At 46.2% G+C, this 23,680-nt stretch overlaps 1 protein-coding gene across 2 annotated transcripts in view; it reads right to left on the bottom strand.

Moving 5' to 3' along the window:
• Nucleotides 1-8,056: 8,056 nt before the first annotated feature.
• The window catches only part of MTHFD1 (methylenetetrahydrofolate dehydrogenase, cyclohydrolase and formyltetrahydrofolate synthetase 1), an 80,034-nt gene continuing 64,410 nt past the window's right edge, over nt 8,057-23,680 (bottom strand). For both annotated transcript variants that reach the window (XM_066629599.1, XM_066629593.1), the window contains exons 24-28: nt 23,376-23,553; nt 20,237-20,344; nt 18,789-18,941; nt 12,362-12,467; nt 8,057-10,113 (exon numbers count right to left, since the gene is read on the bottom strand). In XM_066629599.1, coding sequence (XP_066485696.1) covers nt 12,378-12,467; nt 18,789-18,941; nt 20,237-20,344; nt 23,376-23,553 — 529 coding nt within the window. In that variant the 3' untranslated portion in view covers nt 8,057-10,113; nt 12,362-12,377. The remainder of the gene's footprint in view (nt 10,114-12,361; nt 12,468-18,788; nt 18,942-20,236; nt 20,345-23,375; nt 23,554-23,680) is intronic.

Consider the following 23,680-nt stretch of genomic DNA (forward strand, 5'->3'; position numbering starts at 1 on the left):
CAGGAGACCTGCATCCTGGTGCCCTCCCTTGCATCTGGCATTCTGACATAGCCCATTTCTAAAATCAGGAGGTTGCACATACACATCATGGATTGTAACCCGTGATGGATTTTTCCTCCAGAAATCTGTACAATCCCCTTTTAAAGGCATCCAGGCCAGACGCCATCACCACATCCTGTGGAAAGGAGTTCCACAGACCAACTGGATTCACAACTGGTTGGACAGCCGTACACAAAGGGTGTTCATTAATGGCTGTGTATCAACCTGGAGGATGATTTTGAGTGGGGCACCCCAGCGCTCTGTCTTTGGTCCACTTCTCTTTAACATCTTCATCAATGTTGAACTTGGATGAAGGGATACAAGGGGGCCTCATCAAATTTGCGGACAACACCAAGTTGGGAGGAGTAGCATACACAACAGTAGGAACTGTCAGGAAGACCTAGACAAAATGGAATACTGGGCTGAAATGCACAAGATGAAGTTCAACAGGGAGAAATGCAAGGTTCTGCACTTAGGCAAAAATAACCAAGACACAGATATAGAATGGGAGAGACCTGGTTTGGCAGCACAATATATAAAACGGATCTTGGTGTTGCAGTACATCACAAGATGAATATGAAACAACAGTGTGATGCAGCTGCAAAGAAGGCTAATACAATTCTAGCCTGCATTAGTAGAACCATAGCTTCCAAGTCATGAGAAATAGTGGTTCCACCTTGCAATGTTGGCAACCTTCAGTCTTGAAAGACTCTGGTATCGCGCTCTGAATGGTGCTTCTGGCAGAGCGTCTAGTGGGGCCGAAAAGGCCAATTCGGGAGTGACAATCTCTTCCACTCTGGGAGCAAGTATACTGTGTCCCTGATGTGTCTCCCTGGCTACGGGCCTTCCTTCTTTGCCTTACTCAGTGTTACAACACTTTACAGTCTTACAACATCTTACTCAGTGTTGATCAGACCTCACCTGGAGTTCTGTGCCCAGTTTTGGGCGCCTCACTTTAAGAAAGATGCAACCAAACGGGAGTGGATTCAGTGAAGAGCAATGAGGATAATCAGAGGACGGGAGAACAAACCCTATAAAGAAACACTGAGGGACCTTTGTATGTTCAGGAGGAACATATTTGTTCACAGCTGCCTAAGAGCAGATCAATGGGTTCAAACCCGCAAGAAAGGAGATTCTGGTTGGACAGCAGAAAGACATTCCTGACGGTAAGGTTGGTTTGGCAGTGGAACAGATTGCCAAGGGAGGTTTTGGATTCTCCCCCCCCAGAGGCTTGACAGACACATGCTGGAAATGCACTGAGAGGATCTCCTGCTGCAGGCGAGGGTTGGTAAGATGACCTTATGGGTACCCACCAACTCTATGATTCTATGGGTTTTGAATAACTACTTTCTTTTTTCAATGGTACCATATCAAGCCCCTTTTTAGACATTCCCTCCTGTGGGGGGGGAAAGGGGGAATACTAACAGTCACATGCTGCCCACAGGTTTCTAAAATTTTCCTGCCCAATTTACCAGGAGCAGCTTTTTAATTGACTGATCGGTCAGCTCAGCAATGCAGCCCTCAGTCTTGCAGAACGCAAGTTATATTTATGCATGAGTGAATATTTTTCTAATGCGCGTTGCAATCCTCATGCAGTCCACAACAGAGGAAGCTTACACCATGAAAAAGTCTACAAGGCAGCTACAAAGCTCAGAATCCAGCACTCTCGAATCAGTCCAGAAGAGAGATAACAAATGTACCTTGAAAAGCAGCCGCTCACACATCGAGGCAGGAAGCCCAACTCCTCCTATTAGGACAGTACTATGGTCCAACAACTGCTCTTGTCTGTAAAGAATGTGCAGCTACTAATCACTCTGGATTGCACTGGACCCTGACATATATCAGACATGCATCCATTCCCCTTGCAAAAAAACTGTGCAAGCAATCCCGAAAGGGCACCCATTTTACAGATTGAGCACTAAGGCTGAGAGGAAGTGGTGTAGCTAGAGGGGTGCAAAGCACTAAATTTTGCAGGGAGCCTCACCACAGTGTGCAAGCGGCTCTTCCCCTTCAGAGCCATTCCGGACAGGGGGAGCAAAACAGAGGCATTTACTCCTTCCAAAACATAGTACTTTGCATCCCCTCTAGCTACGCCACTGCTGAAAGGCAGCAATTTTTTCCGTTCAGATAGCCATGCTCAACTCAGATCTGCTGATTGAGGAGAGACAACGGCCACTCCAGCCCTGTATCTCACTTGACCCACCCCCTTCTCTCCATCACCTAAGGCAGAGGTTCCCAAACTTTTAAGCATTGGGACCCACCTAAAGAAAAAAAAGCTTTACCAACCACTCAAACTTCAGTGGCTAGGCTATCTGGCCATAGTGCTCCACCCAAGAAGCAAACTGTTTAATCTTGATGTACAGTCTAGACCAGTGATTTTCAACCTTTTTCAACTTACGGCACACTGGCAAGGCATTAAAATGGTCAAGGCACACCAGCAGCTTTTTGATAATTGACAAGGCACGCTGTGCTGTCAATGGGGGCTCACATCCCCCAATGGTCCTATTGATAAATGACCCTCTCCCAAATTCCCGTGGCACACTTGGGAACCATTCACGGCACACCAGTGTGCCACGGCACAGTGGTTGAAAATGGCTGGTCTAGACTAATCATAGTCTAGTCCAGCAATTTTCAGCCTTTCTCATCTCTTGGCACACGGACAAGGCACAAAAATTGTCAAGGCACACCACCAGGTTTTTGACAATTGACAAGGCACACCATGTTGCCAGTGGGGGGGTGGGGGCTGTCATCCCACATTGGCCCTACAAATACATGACCTTCCCCCAAATGCCTGTGGCACACCTGTAGCCCACTCGTGGCACACCAATGTGCCACAGCACTGTGGTTGAAAATTGCTGGTCTAATCTAACCGTCAGTTTCATGACCCATCAAATAATGGGTGGTGATCCACTGGTGGGCCACGGAGCCTCGGTTTGGGAACCACTGAAGGCAAACCGGCCCCAGAAACCCCTTTCTGCCCCAATGGCATCTCGTTCCCACCCAAGTGGCTGCACAGACCCTTCTGTTAAGGGCGAAGACTCCCACCTACTTGAGCGGTTCTTGTGCAGACAAAGCCGGGGGGGGGGGGGGAGGGACACGGGATTCCAGGCAATTCTTCAAGGTGACCCTGATCATCTGGAGTAGAAGTTTCCCCGGCTTGACTAAAGGCGATGCCAGCCTTGCACACGCCTGTCCTTGTGCAGCCAGCCTGGGCTGCTGCCCCTCCAAGCGAGCCAAGCGCGCGTGTTCCAGGGATGGCTCTCCACGAGTGGCGTAGTCAGAGGGGGGGGCAAAGCGCTGAGTTTTGTAGGAAGCCTCGGGGGTAGTGCAGAAGGTGCCCCTTCGGAGTCAATCCGGGAGGGGGGGCAGCAAAATGCCCACCCTGAGGCTCCCTGCAAGACTCAGTGCTTTGCCCCCCTCTAGCTACGCCACCGCCCCCCCCAGCCCCTTCCTCTTTCTTCCCGGCCACGCTGCACAGCCAGCTCTCCCCCTTCATTGCACCCCCCCTCCCCACTGCCCGCAGGATGCTGCAGGCACCCTTTGCAGGTTGCATGCCCTGCACGTCTGCACGAGGCTCCCCCAGGCACCCGCCCCTGCAGCTCTCCCCGCGCCCCTCCCCGGCCAGCTGCAGCCCGAGAGAGCCGCTCCCGCATCCGAGCCTGGGGGGACCCCCCGCGCCCCGAGAACCAGCCCGGCCCTGCGCTCACCTGGCGCCCGGCAGCACCCGCGATCTCGCCTCTGCTGCTGCGGGGCTGCTCGCGCTGCCGCGGCTGAGATCCGCCCACCGGGCTCGAGGAGGAAGGGAGGGAGGGTCCTGCTGCTGGAGCCCTCGCTGCAGAGCGAGCCCCCTGCTCGGGGAAGGGGGGCAGGCAAGGAGGGGCGGGCCACTGGTCCAGATTAAAGCCCCCCCAAGGCTGGGGGGCTCTCAACCACACGCCCTCCGCCCCCAAGGCTGGGGGGCTCATTCATGCACACCTATGTTGGAGGGGGCCCCTCTTTCCATCCACATCAATGCCCCCCAGGAATATCCTCCAGGTATGTTCACACGTGCACCTCCATCACTGGTCTTCTCTGGGTCCGAACTGGGAAGCACTGATGTTTTAGGTCAGTGATGTTCAGCCTTTTCCACCTCATGGCACATTCGGAAGGCACTAAAACAGTCAAGGCACCCCGTCAGATTTTTGACAATTGACAAGGCACACCACACTGCGGGGGGGGGGGGGGGCTCGCACCCCCCCCCCAATGGCCCTACTAATTAATAACCCTCTCTCAAGTTCCCATGCACACCTGGAGACCATCTGCAGCACACCAATGTGCCACAGCACAGTGGTTGAAAATGGCTGTTTTTAGTGGTATGAAATGATTTGTGGCATATCATAAGAACATAAGAACAGCCCCACTGGATCAGGCCCTAGGCCCATCTAGTCCAGCTTCCTGTATCTCACAGCGGCCCACCAAATGCCCCAGGGAGCACACCAGATAACAAGAGACCTGCATCCTGGTATCGATGACAGCCCCTTCACATGTGCAAGATATTTGATGGTGCAGCCTTCACAGGCTGAACATGCATGTGTCAACCAGCTGATATGTAAATAGAGAACTATATAAGAACATAAGAATAGCCCCACTGGATCAGGCCAAAGGTCCATCTAGTCCAGCTTCCTGTATCTTAGTGGCCCAACTAGGAGCTCCAGTGGCTGCCCTTGAATCTAAATGTGGCTTCCTGACCTACTTTTAGGCTACAATCCTAACCACATTTTCCTGGGAGTAAGCCCCATTGACTACAGTGTGACTTACTTCTGAGTAGACATGCATAGGATTGGGCTGTTAAGTGCTTGGCTGAAGTCATCCTTCCTATCCAACTTTCCAGCACTGATGCAGCCAAAAAGCAGTCCCCAGGTTAAAGGAACAAATGTTCCCTTACACCAGGGGTGCCCAAACCCCAGCCCTGGGGCCACTCGTGGCCCTCGAGGCCTCTCAATGCGGCCCTCAGGGAGCCCCCAGTCTCCAATGAGCCTCTGGCCCTCCAGAGATTTGTTGGAGCCCACACTGGCCCGACACAACTGCTCTCAGCATGAGGGTGACTGTTTGATCTCTCATGTGAGCTGTGGGATGAGGGCTCCCTCCATTGCTTGCTGTTTCACGTCTGTGAGGCAATAGCAGCACCAAAGGAAAGGTCAGCCTTGCTTTGTGCAAGGCCTTTTATAGGCCTGAAGCTATTGCAAGACCTTCATTCATTCATATAAGTTCATCTTTTAATATATTCATTTATGTAAACTTATGTAAATTAATTCAAATTTTAAATGTAAATTAATTTTTTTTCCCCCTGGCCCTTGACACAGTGTCAGATAGACAATGTGGCCCTCCTGCAAAGAACTTTGGACACCCCTGCCTTACACTGAAGAGGCTTCTGTGACTGCCCCCTTCACTTAGCATGCAGTGCACACCCTATTGTCACAGCTGGAAAGCTGGATAGGATTGGGCCCTAAGTCTCTTGCTTCTCCCAACCCTGGAAGTATTGTGAAACTTGGAGTACCTAAGATACACATTCAAAATAAAGTCTGCTTCAGTCACAAAATGACTGCACCAAAGCGGACACATTTGTATGTGGGAATGAACCATCACATAGTAAAAGCTTTCTCAAAAGTATATTACATTTGCATTACCAGTAGCTCTTGATTTACATGGACTTAATTTGCATGGTTTTGAAATAGTGCAATTTGCAAATTGACACTGGAATTGGAATAGGGTGTGATCACCATGTTGAAGGCTTGTTAGATCAAGGAAACATTTGATGCTATAGAGAAGTCTACAGATGATGGCAGAAGGAATGTTAAGAGTTCTGAAAGTCTAACAATAGAGATCCTATCATGATTGTCAGCAGAACAAGGCAGTTAGTTGTTCATGGACAGGTTTAGAGAAAGCTGTGCCCATATCTAGCTTGTGACTCTCCAGGCTACAGTGTTGAGAGTGACCCATCCAGGACCAGAGCAACAATTATGAGCTCTTCAAAGAAAGTGGATCTTGATATGCAGGAGTCATTAGACCCTCACAAAGAAGAGCTTTTGTCCCAAGATGTGCTTGAGCTGGAGAAGCAGAAGGAACATGAGGAGGCGGAGAGCACAGAGAAGGTTGCTGTTGTGTGAATGCCAACATCGGCAAAGGCGTTCAATTTAATGGAGAGTGCTCATCTTAGAAGAGGATGATCCAAGTGCAAAATGTGGCTCCAGAGTAAACAGAGATTGATGTGTGCTCAGCTATGCAGTGTTACTGAGAGATCTTGTTATCCTACTTCTCAAAAACACTCCAAGACAATGAACTGAGCCAGTGGCAGCCTCACTGTCCCATTCGCCATAATTTTCATACCCTCTGTCCATAATGCCAGTCATCAATGCTTATGCTCATTGACTTTCCCCCTAACCCATACCAGCCCCATGGTTTCATACAGGAAAGGCCATTTTAATTTACATGTTTTTGATACATGTGCTGTTTTTCAGGAACATAACCCCCACATAAATTGAGAGCAGGTTGTATGACAATTAGTTCTTTCAAGTAGCTCAGGACATCCTACAGAGTTCTCCCCCTACCATTTTATCCTCACAAGCCTGTGAGGTAGTCTAGGGCAGCTAAGAGTCTAGGGCCATCTGAGTAGGGATGATCTCCCACCTCCCTAGTCTGACGCTTTAGTGCACAGGCCTGACTCATCTCTGAGGCTCACTGAGGGCCCAGTCCTATCCAATTTTCTAGTGCCGGTGCAGCTGTGCCATTGGGGCATGCACTGCATCCTGTGCTGGGCACACAGTCAGAGGCTTCCTCAAGGAAAGGGAACACTTGTTCCCTTACCTCGGGGCTACACTGCGGCTGGAAAGTTGAATAGGATTGGGCCCTTAGATAGCAGAAGGCTGCACCACCTTCTTCGATCAGCTTGCCTCTTCTGTTCCTTCTTTCCCCAGAGGACCCACATTTCCCCTCTTCCTTTGGGTAGGCTCTGCCCTGACACCATGCGACACTGCTGGGAAATCAAAGGTTGGAATGTGGAAGGGCACCCTCTTGCTCAGTAAGTACCAGGGACAATCCAAGTTCACATGATATGGTTCTAGCTGGGGGAGGGGGAAGTACTGTACAAAGACATACTCCCCCCCCCCCCCCCGCACAGGTCCTATTAACAGATGGACCAACCCTATAGATACAATACCATAACCAGTAATGCCCAGCAGGGGCAGTCAGGAGGCTACTCAAGAGCAAAACACACAAAACCCCAATGCAGCAAAACTGGCAGGTTGGCGTGGAATGAAAAGAGTGACCAAACCAAACCAATGTTCTAGCTAGACACAGTTGTTTTTTTGTCTATGTCTGGGTACACATTGTATTCAATTCACACAGATAAATTGAAAAATGAACCAGTCATACAGTCATTCACATGGAAATGTCTACCTGGATATAGTCATTCCATAATTAAGTACTGCATAACGAGAACAGGTCTCATATGCTTGGTACTTTTCAGAGCAACCAACAAGCCAGACCCCTGCCCTGAGGAGCTTACAATATAAAATTTAACAATGGGACAGAGGAAAGAAAAATGGAGGTTTGGGTAAAGAGGAAAGGAATATAAGCTCTGTTTAACTGCATACTTGGGTTTAGTTTCAGATAGGGTACAAGAACTTAACCCCCTTTGTCAATAAAGATTTTTCTTTGAGTTGGGAGGCGGTATGCCACCCTGGAGAATGGATAAAGCTACAACTGTTATAAAGATACTTAATCAATACCTCAACATCTAGTTGACTATTACAACAGAAGCAATGTTCCAGTAACCATTGGTGCTTTTATCTTTGTCAATAACCAGGATTTCTGCCCACAATAAGAACATAAGAACAGCCCCACTGGATCAGGCCATAGGCCCATCTAGTCCAGCTTCCTGTATCTCACAGCGGCCCACCAAATGCCCCAATAGTCCTGGAACTTATTTTTATAAATCTCTTTATTAATCACAATGCATTCATTAAACACTGGAGAGCTATTCAAGATGTAGCAGTTTATTTGTGTTAATTACAAGCCTGGCAGCAATTACAATTTCACATTAGGAAGCAATGTTATTGGGGTGGGGGAGAAGGGAAGCTTTGTGTGAAAAACCTTATTCAAAATAGCTTTTGTAACTCATTTGATCATTTGAAGAGAAACATGAATTTTAAACAGTATCACAGCAATTATACGAAGTTTTGTTCTGAATCTCAGGGATCTGTTAGAAAAAAAGGCACAACAGAAGAAGCACTCCTGGTTCTGATGCAGGAGATCCAGTCTCCTTGCAAAGGAAAAGATAGGTCCCCTAGACTACAGCACTGAAGGCAAAACCTTTGAATTCAAAGTTAAAAAGTCAGAATTGCACTCAAGTTTTTATACAGTATGCTGATGGAATGAAATAACATTGGTCGCTTTGGGACTCTCTTCTGGAGGTCAAAGATCTGAGTTTCTAAAACAGCAATTCCACCATTAAAAAAAACCCTGTATAGAAATATAAAAGATGCCCAGGACAAAAGACGATTCTCACTACACCTCTAATTTCTCCGTTTCTCAAAATGATGAAATTGGAGATTTAGCAAAAGACTGGCAGCACCTCCCTGCTGGAAAAGGAGGGATCATATTGGAGGGAACAGAAGCCAGTTATGCTCTATGCCCAAGTGCACATAGGTCCCAGTCATCATTGTTGCTTGGCAAAGTTACACAGCTCCAAGGTGAGATGGAGAAGTGGGGATGGAAAAGCACCAAAACTGTGCTTCCTAACCCTATAGCAAAGGCAGTTTTCAAAAGCAACCCAAGATTAAGCACACTAGCCAAAAATGCACAGTTTTAAACTTCAAGGCACATTGAGTATCTCGTGAAAAACGTATTTAAAATCAAGCAGTTATGTATGGATCCCAGCAGATCTATGGATCTCACTATTGTGGTTGCCCATTACCCAGGTGACAACATTCATAGTTCTATGTATTTGTGCTGTGCCAGATACCGTATTTGTTGGGCAGATAAGACGTTTGTTAAGAAAAAGAACTATGAATGCTAAAACAGTGGCCTTTTTTTAAAAAAAGAAGAGTGTTTCACTTTAACAACACAACTGATAATGTGATCTTGCTCCAGTTGCTATGAAGGAGATTCAGTCTCCTCATAGCAAGTACTAAAAAAAGTGTGCAGCAGCCACATTCATACAGCCCTAGGCGGGCAGTAAAAAGCCAGAGGTTTATGGAGTGCCCAGTGAGCTGCCATGGATGCTAGGAACTACAGTTCTCCCTAAGCTTCATGGCCATGTGGCTCAAAGCTGAGCTACCTGGACATGGATGATGATATGCAATATCAGAGCACTGTCAGCATCCAGAGGTCCCACCCTGCCACCATACAGCTAAGGAAGGGCTCCACACAGCGATGGGGATTCTTACAGGGAAAACTGCTGAGGACTGCAATCAGATGGATGAGACATGTGTACATGGGCCTGCACTTGGGATATGGAATGCTGCTGAATAAGAGATGAAGCCCATTTGAGCACAGGAAGCTGCCTTAGTACTGGGCTAGATAGACCAATGGTCTGACTTGTCTGTCTGCTCTGACTGGTGTCCAGGGTCTCAGACCTCCCCCAGTCCTGCTTTGGGATTTTCTGCAGGCACAGCATGGGTTCTTCCAGGGTTATGTACTGAGAGTAGAGCCCTGTCCTGGACTGCACAGTCTGAAGCATGTGCAAAGATGCCTACCCCATTCTAGGGGATTGTACCACATTCTCTAGGATTAGATCAAAGAGCTTTTGGAAGTTTTGAGAGGTAAAGATAAAAACCTTTAATATATCATGCTAAGAGAGAGGATGTTAAACCCATGTTGAGTTCACTTTTAAAAGCATTTGTAAAAACGTGTTTAAAATACGGATTTTCATCTGAAACAGTGGGACCACCTGTTAAAAATACAGCATTATAGACTACATTTAAAAAAAATGCATGAGGTTCGTTTGTTTCCAAATGTTTCCCATTTCCAGTGAGTTCAGATCTTGCCTTATTCTGAGTCCACGTTTTGGTTAAATTGATATTACTCATTTGGAATCTACAAAGAGAAGAAAAAATTGATGTTACTTTTAGTTATGTTGAATGAGACAGAAATAGACAGCCTGCTGCAAGATCAGAATGGCCCAACTTTTCATACAAAGCGGGTTACAAAGTACTTTGACACAGAATTCGAGGGCCACTCACTGAATTAAATTTTCATTAATAGATGAAACACAGCCTGGGATCTTGGGAAGTTGCTTTTAGCGGTTATGTAGGCATTTGGTAGAATGTCCACAAGTGGGATGGGTAATTTTTGCACGGAGGTAAAGGGTTTGAAAAGACTGAAAGACAGTGAAAATACCATGGAAAGAGAGAGAGAGATGGTTGGCTCCATTTTAGGCAAGGGGAGGAAAATGCAGGCCTCAGCCATGCTGCGGTCACCATAGGGATAATCTCTTGTTGGCATCCTTCAGTCTCGGAAGACTATGGTATCGCACTCTGAATAGTGTTCTGGAACAGAGTGTCCTCTCCAGTGCGCGAAGCCTGGGTAAAGTAGATATGGATGATAGACTGTTACCCATGCAGCAAATCCCCCCTCTCCACGTTGCTGAAATGGTCCAATGGAAAGGCAGAAGCCAATACGGTTGGTTCCAGTGACGTCGTAGGAGTTGCCAGAACGTGACTGTGTTCAGCCATGAACTGCCTCAGGGACTCCGGCTCCAGATTTTGCCTCGAGGTTGACTCCTGAAGCCTTTTCCATAACTGGATGTAGCCGCAAGGCAGCGGAGGTTTGGGATCAGAGTTTTCCTTCTTTCAGATGAGCTGCCTTCCCAGGCTAACGAGTCCCATCTACCCGGTGGCTGTTACGACAAGAGTCGCCTCTTACGACAAGTACAGCCAAACTGAGGGCCTATTCTTATCCCCAGCCCTCAGGGGATAATACACTGCTATTCATCCCCTCCTCTACCCCATACACGCCCCATTGCTATGACGCTGCTACTCATCCTCTCCTCTACCCCATACACTCCCCATCGCTACGACATAAGACCAGCCAATAGGAAACCAGATTGGGAGGCCAGCTCGCAGCACACAAGGGAAAAGTTTTGCAGTGCACGGAAACAGAAGTGTGTCCTGTTGAGCTCAGGCTGTGCCCGAAGTATAGGTTAAGGGAGCATAGGTGACACTGATGGGGAAGCCCACCTGAGCCCCAGCCAATGCTTGTCTGATCTGGTATGAGGGAGAAGATTTGATAGCATTGTTAAAGTGGCAGCTTGAGCGGGTCTTGCCGAAGATCGCCAAAAAAAACCTTGGCCCATGGACTGCAGGTTGGACCATTCTGATGGAGCTCTATATAGCACTGTCTAACTCAGTGTTTCTCAAACTGAGGGTCAGGACCCACTATATGGGTTGCAAGCCAATTTCAGGTGGGTCCCCATTCATTTCAATATTTTATTTTTAATATATTAGACTTGATGCTCCCATGGTATGTGACTGCATTTGGAGAAATGTTACAGACCTGTACTTTTAACAAGCTACTATGTATATTCTTTTAACATTGATAGTCAATGGGACTTACTCCTGGGTAAGTGTGGGTAGGATTGTAGCCTATTATTGTTAAAAATTTTCCTGCTTGATGATGTTACTTCCAGTCATGACATCACTTCTGGTGGGTCCTGACAGATTCTCATTCTAAAAAGTGGGTCCTGGTGCTAAAAGTGTGGGAACCGCTGCTCTAACATTTAAATCATGAGCTGAAATAAAAAAGGGGGCACACATATTTGTCCAAATCTGTGGCCAGAAGATGTCTCCATGCACAACCTTGCACTTTCCCTCAATATAAATCCCAGAGAATGAACACTGATTCAACAGTTTACATTTTTATCAATGTTCATACATCACACCAAGGGAAAAATTATTTCTACTATTCTATAGAGATCATTGCTACAATCCCCCAATCACAATAGTATCTTTCATATTACTTATGAGTCTATAAAAAAGTAATTGTTTGTGAACCCATAAAAAAGTAATTGCTGACCCCCTTCAAGAGCTGAAGGAATCTTGCTATAGGCATCTCCCATGCGGGTCCTACATACTTGAATTCCTAGAGCATCATGGAATCATTGCATCACTTGGAAAGGAGCTCCCAAACACTGCAAGAACACATGGATCACCACTGTCAGGATAGGGGAGCAAGGCAAACGTTACCACACTACAAAGCTTAATAGTTACAGTGAGTTGTGTATTTGGTGTACCATACAAAGAAGACTAGAGTAATAAGTTGGCAAGGCCTGAAAAAACATACTCACTTGATTGTCCGCTTGGTTAGAACAGACCATTCACCTGCCCAGTCGCCGGATCCAGGTCAATGTCATAGAAACATGGTCTAGTGGGAAGTCCGGGCATTGTGCTCATCTGGAAGGAAAGGAACCATATTGAGGTGGAAGCATTGTTGATTAATTGCTGCGAGGAAACAGGAATGAGGAGCTGCCTTGCTGGATTAGAATCAAGTCCATCTATAGCCAGACCAGAGGACCAACAGCTAACTAGGACCCCATGCCCAGTCCCTGCAAGAAGGCAAAGACAATTTGACCCCATTTGCTGGTCAGAGAACTGACCTCAGCTGAGAATTTACACTCCTCCCCCCTTGACCAAACTCCATCAGTTGTCAGTTGAATATATAAAGCTGCCTTCTATCAAGTCAGTTTGTGAGTCCATTTAGCTCAATGCTGTCTACACTGGCAGGCTGGCAGTGACGCTCCTGGGTCTCAGACATGGGTCTTTCTCAGCCCTACCCCATGATGCTACCAGGGATCAAATACGGGACCTTCTCTATGCAAAGCAGGCACTCGACAACAGAACTACAACCCCTCCCCAAGGATATTCCCAGAAAATATACAATATTCCCAGAGAGGAGGTTTTTTGTTCAAGAACTATTCAAGGATGTTTGGGCCAGATGCATCAACCAGTGGACAAACGGCTGCTAGAACCATAACACACCGAGGTGTGGAACCATACAAGAAGCAAGAGTCTCCAAAACAAGACAAGACTGCAAACCAGCTGGAGTATTTTTTAATGATCTCACAAAATAGTCCCATTTTTATGCAGCACTTTAAAAAGACCAACTTCATGTACAAGAGATCATAAACACTTAATCAGTAGCATTCTTTCTGCAGGAGCACCTGGCACTAAACTAAGACATTTAAAAAAAAATGGATTAGCACAAGCACTGAAAAAGAGTAGGAAGATTTCTACTCGAAGACCTCACGCTGGATCATCAAGCTGAATTTTTTTCGGGGGGCACCACAACCAGAAACCACTTGCTAGATGCAAGGGAGGGCACCAGGATGCAGGTCTCTTGTTGTCTCGTGTGCTCCCTGAACATCTGGTGAGCCACTGTGAGATGTAGGAAGCTGGACTAGATGGGCCTTTGGGCTGATCCTGTGGGGCTCTTCTTATGTTCTAAAGCAGGGGTCTCCAAACCCCGGCCCGGGGGCCAGATGCAGCCCTTGGCGAGCCTCTATCTGGACTGTGGCCAGCCTCTTGTCCCCTGAAAGCCTCTAGCCTACTTGGCAGAACATGATTGGAGCTGTGCTCTGGTTGCATCTGGAGGGTGTTCTAAGGGCCAGAGAGGTTGAGTGAATGAGCCCATTCATTCATTATTCATTCATTCAAGTTCCATCTCTAATTTATTTATATAAAATTAGATTTTTTTTCTGGCCCTCTACACCACGCCAGATATTTGCTGCGGCCCTCTGGCCAAAAAGTTCAGAGACCCATGTTCTAAAGCAACTCTACCGTGGTCGAGAGACTGCTCCTATTTGCCCCAGAATGAATTTGAAAGAGAAAAGTTACTGGAGTGTTGGCAACCTGGCCCTGTGGTAAGTGCCTCAGACTGTGAATGATGGTATCCATGAGTGCAATATACAGATACCAAGAGCCCCAGTCAAATTTACCTGGAAGACCAATGCATCTATTGTGGCATGGAGCTTTTGAGCCCAGAGACCACTCACTTATGCAAGCTCATGCTCCAATAAGTGCATATCATCTAGAATGCCACTGAGAGGACCTAACAGCTGCCTCTGCAGCTGGGATTTTGCGTGGCTGTATCGAATAGTACATCTGCAGGCAGCTTAAATGATAGGTTAATGGAGGTTAGAATGAACACGCTACCGCAGACATAAAGCAGCCTGCGTTACTGGCACTGCTATAAAGCTGCCACAAGGAGTTGACAACAACAAGCAGCCTGGCTGGCTGGCATCAGTAACGACTGGTGTAATTATTTACCCAGGAAAATAAGCAGGTATGAAGGGAGTGAGAGAAACAAACCCACGAGCTAAGAAGCAGTCTATTCCCTCTCTTGGATTTATAGTTCTCTAAGGCTATTCTTGCTCAGACTACTGTATGTAGAAAAAAGGTCCTTAATCTTCTGAGCAAGGGAAAACAGAGATTCCCACTTAACCTTCAAGATGCCCAACACCAAGGAGCCAATCACCAATGCACAGCCACCCAGTGGTGTAGCTGGAGGGGGGCAGAGCACTCAGGCTGGCAGGGAGCCTCAGCGAGGTGGGCAAGCGGCCTCTCCCTTCGGAGCCATTCCTGGCAGGGGGATCAAAATGTAGCCGTACGGAATTTCAATTAAAACCCAAAGCAGTCCAAATTTGGAGCTACCAAAACAAGACAAAATGTTTTAGTCTTCTGAACATTCTTGCAACATGTGCTTTGCTATTTATACCAGAGAACATTTTTTTTTTTTGCTGAAATACATCTTGGGAGAAAGCATGTTTTTTTTTTTAAATCTACTCTGTTCTTCTCTGCCCTTCAACCTGAAGCCAGCAGTATTCACTACAAAGAGCCAATCTGAAAACTTTTAAATAGGACCAAATGTTCAGTAAAGTGTGCTTGAGATTTTTCTTTTATGTGTTTAAGAATGCAACTTATTGATATATGATATACTGAAGGGAAATTGCTTCATACACATGTGAAGCACATTCCCAGGCTCCCTCCTACACAACGAACATTCAGGCAATGATCCTTTCTCTGCAAACAGGCCTCTCCCCCCCATAAGCCCTTTATTCTGCAAACCACTACTCTGCTTCACACACACACACACACACACACACACACGAACACTTGCGCCCACACATTCAAAAATGGATGAGATACACACAGCTCCTGGTCAAAACTAGCACACTGAAGCAAGTCATTAGCAGATGGGCACAGATGTAATTAAGACTGCAATCCCTACACACGTTTGTGGGAGTAAGTCTCACCAAACACAATGGGACTTACTTCTGAGTAGACAAGCTTAGGATTATGCTATAACAGGGGAAGCCAAACGGCAGCTTGCGATCCACATGCGGCTCTTTGATATATAATGTGCGGCAAACAGAAACATATTGGCTGAGCTCCTTTTTGCATCCCAATTAATATAAAAGGTAAATTTAAAAAATTAAAGTTTTATAATTATTTACAAGGTATAAACTGAGAGTCCACTGGATTACAATGTAAGTTTAAGTTTCATGGCAAGTACAGTGTAAATTTAAGAAGTAGATAATTAAATGATCCTGAAATACTGCAGCTCCCAAACATCTCTCTTGGGGCTCTCAAACATCTGAAGTTTATCATATGTGGATCTTATGTTGAGCTAGTTTGGCCACTGCTGCGCTATTAGAGTAATAACCTCACCACCCAAGTATACAATCTAGACCAGCGGTTTTCAACCGCTGTGTGCCGAGAGGCAGCCTCAGGTGTGCCGTGGGGCCAGAGGAGACAGGCAGCAGCTGTGTGGGGGAGAAGCAGCTGCTTTAACCCTCATGTGGCAGGTGAAAAAGGAGCAGCCACAGCTGCTTTGCATCTCCTACTGCTGAGCAAGGCTGCAACCCAATCCTCATTTACCTGGAAGTAAGCCTGTTGACTATTATGGGGCTTACTTCTGAGTAGACACGCCTAGGATTGGGTATCAAGTTCCTTGTCTGCCCTGCATGCTGACTGGACAACCAGAAAAGCCTGCAGGAGGTCTGAGCGGAGTGAGGAGGAGGAAGCCAGGGCAGGCAAGCAGGTAGGAAGCAAGCGAGTCTGCTGAGGCCACCAGCCTAAGAATGGGCTGGCTGAGGGTCCACAGAAGTCCCTTCTCCTTGCCATAGTTGCCTGCAGCTCCCCAGTGAGACCCTCCCTGCCTTGCCTTTGCCTTTCAGAGGAAGGGCGCTGGGCCACAATCCTCTCCACACTTTCCTGGGAGTAAGCCCCATTGACTATTATGGGACTTACTTCTGAGTAGACACGCCTGGGCTGGGCTCTCAGGATCCTCTCCTAGCTCCACTTTCCTGGGACTAAGCCCCATTGACTATAATGGGACATACTTCTGAGTAGACATGCCTAGGATTGGGCTTTTGGTCACACTTTTTTCTGAAATACAGGAGCAGGCAATTGGGGGGGGAAATGTGAGGCAAGCGATTCTGAGCCTTTGGACGAATGAGGGGAGAGACAATAGGAGAGGTGCTATCTGCAATTATGAGATGGGGGGAATGTGGCTGTGGGAGGGGGTGGGGTGGGGGAGAGGAGAGAGAATTGCCTGCTCCTGTATTTGAGAAAGAGTGCAACCAAAAGCCCAATCCTAGGCATGTCTACTCAGAATAAGTCCCACAGGCACATTCCCCCCCCCATGTGCCCCCTAGTCTTTGGCTGCAATCCTAACCACACTTTCCTGAGAGTAAGCCCCATTGAACAAAATAGGACTTACTTCTGAGTAGACCTGGTTAGGCTTGTGCCCTTTCTCATGTAATGATTTAATTGTATTAATTATATTAATTAAAAATTAACTGTAATGTAGTAATTTAAAGTAAGTAAAAAACTGGGGGTGTGCCTTGACAATTTTAGTGCCTTGACAGTGTGCCGTGAGCTGAAAAAAGGTTGAAAATGGCTGATCGAGACTTAGCTGTCAGAGTTCTCCTTCTTGGGTGACTACAACTGATCAGAGAATTCAGAGAAACATAATCTAGGGTGAGATAATGCAGAAGAGGCAGCAGGGCTATGCAAATAGGTGCTGTCTCAGTTTGCAGAGTTCTAAGAAAAAATAACAATAATAATATTTATATACCACCTTTCTTGGTCATCCTATTTCTTCTCAGACTTTAATTCAAGGCAGTATACATAGGGTTTTTTTTTCTAAATCCCCATAGGAATTTTTACAATACAATACAGGTTGAGTCATTATTGGATGGCAAAAATCACACTAAAGCAGATCCATTTTAAAACAATATCCCTTTGCTGGGTGATTTAAAAACAGCCTTGCTGACCTTTGTGATTTAGGACAGAGTCATTAAGCAGACAATTCATCAGTCTCTCTCCAGGCGCATAGAAAGGCTTCTAGCCAGCAATCCCTCCCTTCACCCAGAGCAAAGTGATTATCTTTCTTTCATGTGCTCAGGGGAAAAGGAGGGTTCTAAGTGTCTGGAGAATGATTGATTGTCAGCAGGCTGCCCGCTCTCGCATTAATGAGGCTATTGTTAAAGGATGGTTTTCCTTTAATTTAAAGAGCCTTCTCATCGCACTAAGATAGAAAAATCCATGAATTTTCAACAGGTGAAAAACTCATGGATAATTAGGTTATACCTGTAATCACATACATGATTGTCTCTCTACAACAGTAAGAAAAGCAGTTTTTTAAACTGTGATTTTAAAGGGATTAATTTTTCCCCTTCTCCATGGATCAGCACATTCCTTCTCATTTGCAGTGGCCATTCACACCGAGTCAAATTCGTGTATAAAAAATCCATGTATAACAAGGTTGGACCTGTAGTTCTAATTTTTTGTAGAACACCTTCCTTTCAGCTGGATTCCTTCTCGATCAAGGATATTGCAGTGATTTTTAACCTTTTTTAAGTCATGCGAAGGCACTAAAATTGTAAAGGCACACCTTCATTTTTGGCAAGGTGCATTGCACTGCCATCCTGGGACCAAGGTGACCAGATACAATGGTGGACAGAATGCCTATACCTTTAACCACTGTATAGAAGAGGGAGTTTTGGCAGGTGAAGCTCAACATGAAAGGGTTTAAAAGCTTCGTCGTCCATTGTATCTGGTCACTCTGCCCGGGACTCACATCCCCAATTGCCCTACTAATATACAACCATCCCAAGGCACACTTGCAGACCATTTGCGGCATGCCAGTGTGCCACAGCATGGTGGCTGAAAAGAGCTGGGATGCTCGCTGCCATCTGGGAAAGAAATAAGGAGAGGTGTCACACTGATCCAGCCCCCTGGCACTGGGTAGCCCAGTGTTTGTGCCCGGCTGGTAAACTGGGATCCTGCAAACTGCACAGAGGCACATTGTACTCCCCAGAAACCAATTCTCCTGACATTTTTTGCCACATGGCATGACAGTTGTCATTTTATTCTAAATGTGTCTTTCTGACTGATGCTGCGGACAACAACTGATCTCCAAAAATCAAGGCTATGTGCAATTCTGCACTCGTTAGCAAATCCTCCGGGCAAAATGCTGCAGAGGACGTGGTTTTGCTGAGTGGCCTGTCCCCAGCACTTGGAAAGACTGTAGCCCAGAAGCTGAGCATGTGCACATCCCAGAAAAAAGAACCTCTGGGAGCCTGAGACCTTGAAGAGCTGCTGCTAGTCAGCAGAGGCAGACCAGAAGACCAACAGTGCAAGACAGGTTTAGAGGTTTGGTACCAGATCCAGCTTCAGTAGCTCAAGGCTTCCAAGACACAAAGTACTTACTGTTCCTACTAATGGATATAAGAATCCTGCACCCACACTGGCTCTGATGTCTCGGATGGGCAAGACAAAACCTGTGGGTACTCCTTTCTGTTCTGGATCATGTGATAGCGACAGGTGGGTTTTTGCCATGCAGATGGGCAAGTCTGCAAATCCCTGGATGAGAGACAAAGGAAGTGAAGCACAGGATGAGTATTTGAACAGAGGGTCAGGAAAACATTTTTAATTGCTTGAGCTGAGGTGATCTGGCTCCGACATTCCATGGTTTGAGCACCACTTCTACCACTAATTGATTTCCCCAAATCTTGCCACTTTCTCTCCATCAAACACAGGCACACTCTTCTTTTTCCTTGTAAGGTTTATAAAAGCCAATATTATTACTTGTAGCTGCTGTTGAGAACAGCTCAACATTGGTATACAATTGGATTCCACAGAGAAATGCCACAGATTTACTGCTACTCTTCAAATTTTATGGCCTTCTGGCCCTGCTATTTATACTTTTTCTGTATCCATAGATGTATACATCCACCAACTGAGGATAATGCATTCGTGAAGTGAAGTGCACTCATGCACTTTAGATAGCAAATGCTTATGCTACAAGAAACCTCCATGTTTTTATGGCACAAGAAGGCTCTACTGTTTTTGCTGCAGCAGACTGAGAGCCCAATCCTGGGCTTGGTGCGCCGGCTCACCACTGGCTCACTCACTCACTGTCACAAACGTGCCATAAGGCACGTCTGCATGCCCTACTGCTGGGCGAGCACCAGTGGTAGACCAGTGCTGGTTGACGGCAGGCTACCACATGTGGGCACCCAATTTCTGTTGCTCTGTGGTTGCATGGACCGCCAAGCAGTGGAGAGATAAGCAGGGATATGGGGGAAGGAGGCGTTCCAGGGAGGGGGGGGAGGCGAACAGAGGGTGGGCAGAGGATGGAGAGAAGGCTTTATGGGGAGGTGGGGAGAGGGCGTGGGGAGGGAGGGAGGCGGGAGCGGTGGAACATCTATCCAGAGCCTCCATGTTGGGCTTGCTGCCTTACACAGCGGCTCTTGATTCAATTCAAGTGCCAATCTGTTATCATGGACTTTTGATAGCAGTACCTCTCAGATTGGAAGTGGACCATTGTGGCACTGCTAAAGAATCAAGTCTTAGGCTGTTTCTTCTCCGCTCCTCCATAGGTGGATTGGAGAAAAGAAGAAGAAAGTGAGAACAAGCCCTAACAATCATCAGCAAACAGAGATGAATAAAGCAAGAGTGAGCCCAAGTGCCGTGACAAAGTGATGGAGTAAGTCTATTGTCTTGAACTCTGAAGGTTTTCTTGCTGATTTTTCCTTCTAAAAAAAGAATTGGTCTTCATGTCTGCTTCCAACATGGAAGATCAGAACTCGCATTCTCTCTCTCTCTCTCTCACACACACACACAAGTTGTGAGAAGGTATTTTTTTGCAAGCTTACCTGCTTAGTGTACAGTATAATTTTCTGTTCTGCTTCTGGCAGCAGGTCAACGTCACTTGCTCCATAGATAGTCTGTGCAATAATTCTAATCTTATCCAAAATTGGCAGCTATAGAAATGAGAAAGAAAAGTCAGGCAATTTTCTCTTTCAGTCCTTCCTTCAGTCCACTACAGGATCTTAAGCACATACTTCCTTTTGTCTTTTAGATTATGTCCACCATGACCCCCTCAGGCATAAACTTAGATGAGGCACTGCATCCTGTGCTAGAGAGAAGGGGTGATGCCTCTGTTAAGATGACAATTGTCACTTGCAGGTTTTACAAGTACTTTTATTAAGAACACTTAAAAATTAAAAGCTCCTTCCTGATTGAACTAATGCACCTTTTTAATTTATCAAAATGCTTTTCACCGATTTCTCTGATCATTGCCTAGTAAACTGTGCAAGAGCTTGTCTACTAAGTGCCACCATATGTTCTGCACTTAGGTTCAAGAGACTGTTCGTTAGGTGGCAGCCAGACTAGGCAACACATTCCAGGGAAGATCCACCTACTGACTGTAACTCAATGCTCCTTAATGGGGTTATTTTTATGAGCTCCTCATTTATCTGGTTTGTGATAAATGTGCTGTTTTACAGATTGCAGTCAGTCACACTGTGCTTTGAGGTTACATTTGAATGTAGCCATTATTGTATATTGTTTTACTGCCATTTGTAAGCCACTTTGATTCCACCCCCCTCCAACCAAAAAAAGCAGGTTTAGAGTTCTTTGAAATAAATAAATCCTACTTGGCCACCTGCCAACAGTTAACACTTCCAGAAACTGTGCTGTCCTTTTTTCATGACTGCACACATACAAGTGTTGTAAGTGTACACACTAGAACCCTCCAGCTCTATTTCTCATTTAACCATTCAACCCTATGGGAAACCCAGTATTTAAGACTATTTCAGGAATAATCTTGGCTAGCAATCCTGAGGTTTCCTTCATGTCATCCACCAAGTAACATTTCAGAAAACTGCTATGAACATACCAATCAGATATGTGGCATGTAGAACAAATGATTTTACATCTTTCTGTGGACATTAGTAAGTGAATTATGCTGCTTACTCAAGGATGAGGAATTTTGAATTAGATTTGGTCCAAGAGAAAGAGAGAGACTGTCTGTGTGTTTCTGGTTTACTTGGTACTGAAAACAGTGACTGAATTAAAGTGCTTATATCCTAGCAGTGATCAGACCAAACCCTAAACCAGTGATTTTCTATCTTTTTCATCTCATGCAACACTGACAAGGCACTAAAATGGTCAAAGCACACCACCAGGTTTTTGACAATTGACAAGGCACACCATGCTGCCAGTGGGGGCTCACATCTCCCATTGGCCGTATTAAAAAATGACCTTCCCCCAAATTCCTGTGGCACACCTGTGGACCACTCACGGCACACCAGTGTGCCATGGCACAGTGGTTGAAAATGGCTGCCCTAAACTCAACAGTATCACAAAACAGGGTATCTTTGATTACTTTTACTTACCTTAAATTAAGTTGCCAGATCATTTATTTCTGGCAATTATGGAAGCACATCTATTCCAAGCAGCTGTGGTTCCCCTCATAAATTTTATTTTATCAATCCCCTCCCCCAGCCATCTACTTCACTGCACGTCACACTCAACGACCTTCTCCCCATTCTCTATTGCTAGGATCTAATGTAGCGCAGCAGCCATGAATATGGGTTGAGAAATCTCTAGTTCAAACTCTGCTTCAGCTCATTAGATGCCCTGAGGTAGCCACTAGTTTTTCAGCTCCACTGTTCTTCGTCTGAAATAATAGGATAATATGCTTATCATTTCTGCCTGGCATCTTCCACCCAAATATAGTCATCATAGCAGCTTACAGTCATACAGACATAACTGAACAAGCAGCCAGGCAGCACAAGAGCAAGCAAAAATCAGAGAAGTCAGAAAAAGCAGAAGCAACAGCACCAGGAGGGAGCATAAAAGGTGAATTCAATGGGATTTGCATTCACACTTTGCCTGAAAGGGCATAAAGAAGGACTGAGTCAAAAACAGTTTCACGATTTGAATGCAATCAATGAGAAAGCCTAAGAGTTTGCAGAAGTGCAAAAGGGTCTTCCTGATAATCTTGATGTGTGGGTAGCTTTGTGTGGGTCTAAATATGAAGCACTTTGCAAGTATTCAACATGCCACATAAAGAGCATGAGAGCCCAATCCTACCCAATTTTCCTGTGCTGGTATTAGGTATTGGCAACCTTCAGTCTCGAAAGACTCTGGTATCGCGCTCTGAAAGGTGGTTCTGGCACAGCGTCTAGTGTGGCTGAAAAGGTCAATCCGGGAGTGACAATCCTTTCCACACTAGGAGCAAGTGCAGTCTGTCCTTGGTCTGTCTCCCTGGCTATGGGCCTTCCTTCTTTGCCTCTTTGCCTCAGACTGTTGGCCAAGTGTCTCTTCAAACTGGGAAAGGCCATGCTGCACAGCCTGCCTCCAAGCAGGCTGCTCAGAGGCCAGGGTTTCCCACCTGTTGAGGTCCACTCCTAAGGCCTTCAGATCCCTCTTGCAGATGTCCTTGTATCGCAGCTGTGGTCTACCTGTAGGGCGCTTTCCTTGCATGAGTTCTCCATAGAGGAGATCCTTTGGGATCCGCCCATCATTGGGATACCAGTGCTGGTACAACCATGCCAATGAGGCATGCACTGCATCCTGTGGTGGGGAGGCAATCACAGAGGGCTCCTCAAGGTAAGGGAACATTTGTTCCCTTATTTCGAGGCTGCATTGTGGCTGCACCGGTGCTGGAAAGTTGATTAGGCTGTGAATCAGTAATCTTGTTCTCCCTCCCTCACATAGGGCATTTTCCTTTTCCTGCAGGCACAGCAATAAATGGGGGGGAGGGGGGCAGTCTCCAACACAAATATTTGTAATATACATGCAAAATATATGTGCACAATATTTTGTATATGTTGTAAAATATGTACCATGAAATATTTCTAAAACTCCAAAGAACCATGTGGCTGATGGAGGAGAAAGGAGGAAAAAGGATCCGGTTCCACCAGCTGCATCATTTTACTCTCAAGAGATTTTTTTGTATTATATCCACCCAGAAGAAGCCATGCAAAGTGCAGTGCAAATTCTTACCTCCACATCATACAAGAACCTGAAGCTGCTTGGGGCCTGTGATGCTTTCTGCACTGCTTCTGCCAGGGCCACAGTTCCTTTCCCTCCATCAGCCCAATGGGTACATTTCACTGCATCAAGAGCTCCAGCTTCTTTAGCCTTTCGGATGACCAGCTGTAACTCTGCCTCTGTATCAGATCTGCAAGGACATTCGTTTACACAAAGTTACTACTGGAAATGCAGAGGGTGGTTTTCCTTGGCCCTAGACAACTAGCCAAGCAAACAGGCACAAAAGCACAATCTTCTGAACCTTTATTTTCAGAATT

Source organism: Tiliqua scincoides, chromosome 1 (genome assembly GCF_035046505.1).
Source record: "Tiliqua scincoides isolate rTilSci1 chromosome 1, rTilSci1.hap2, whole genome shotgun sequence".
NCBI lineage: Eukaryota > Metazoa > Chordata > Lepidosauria > Squamata > Scincidae > Tiliqua > Tiliqua scincoides.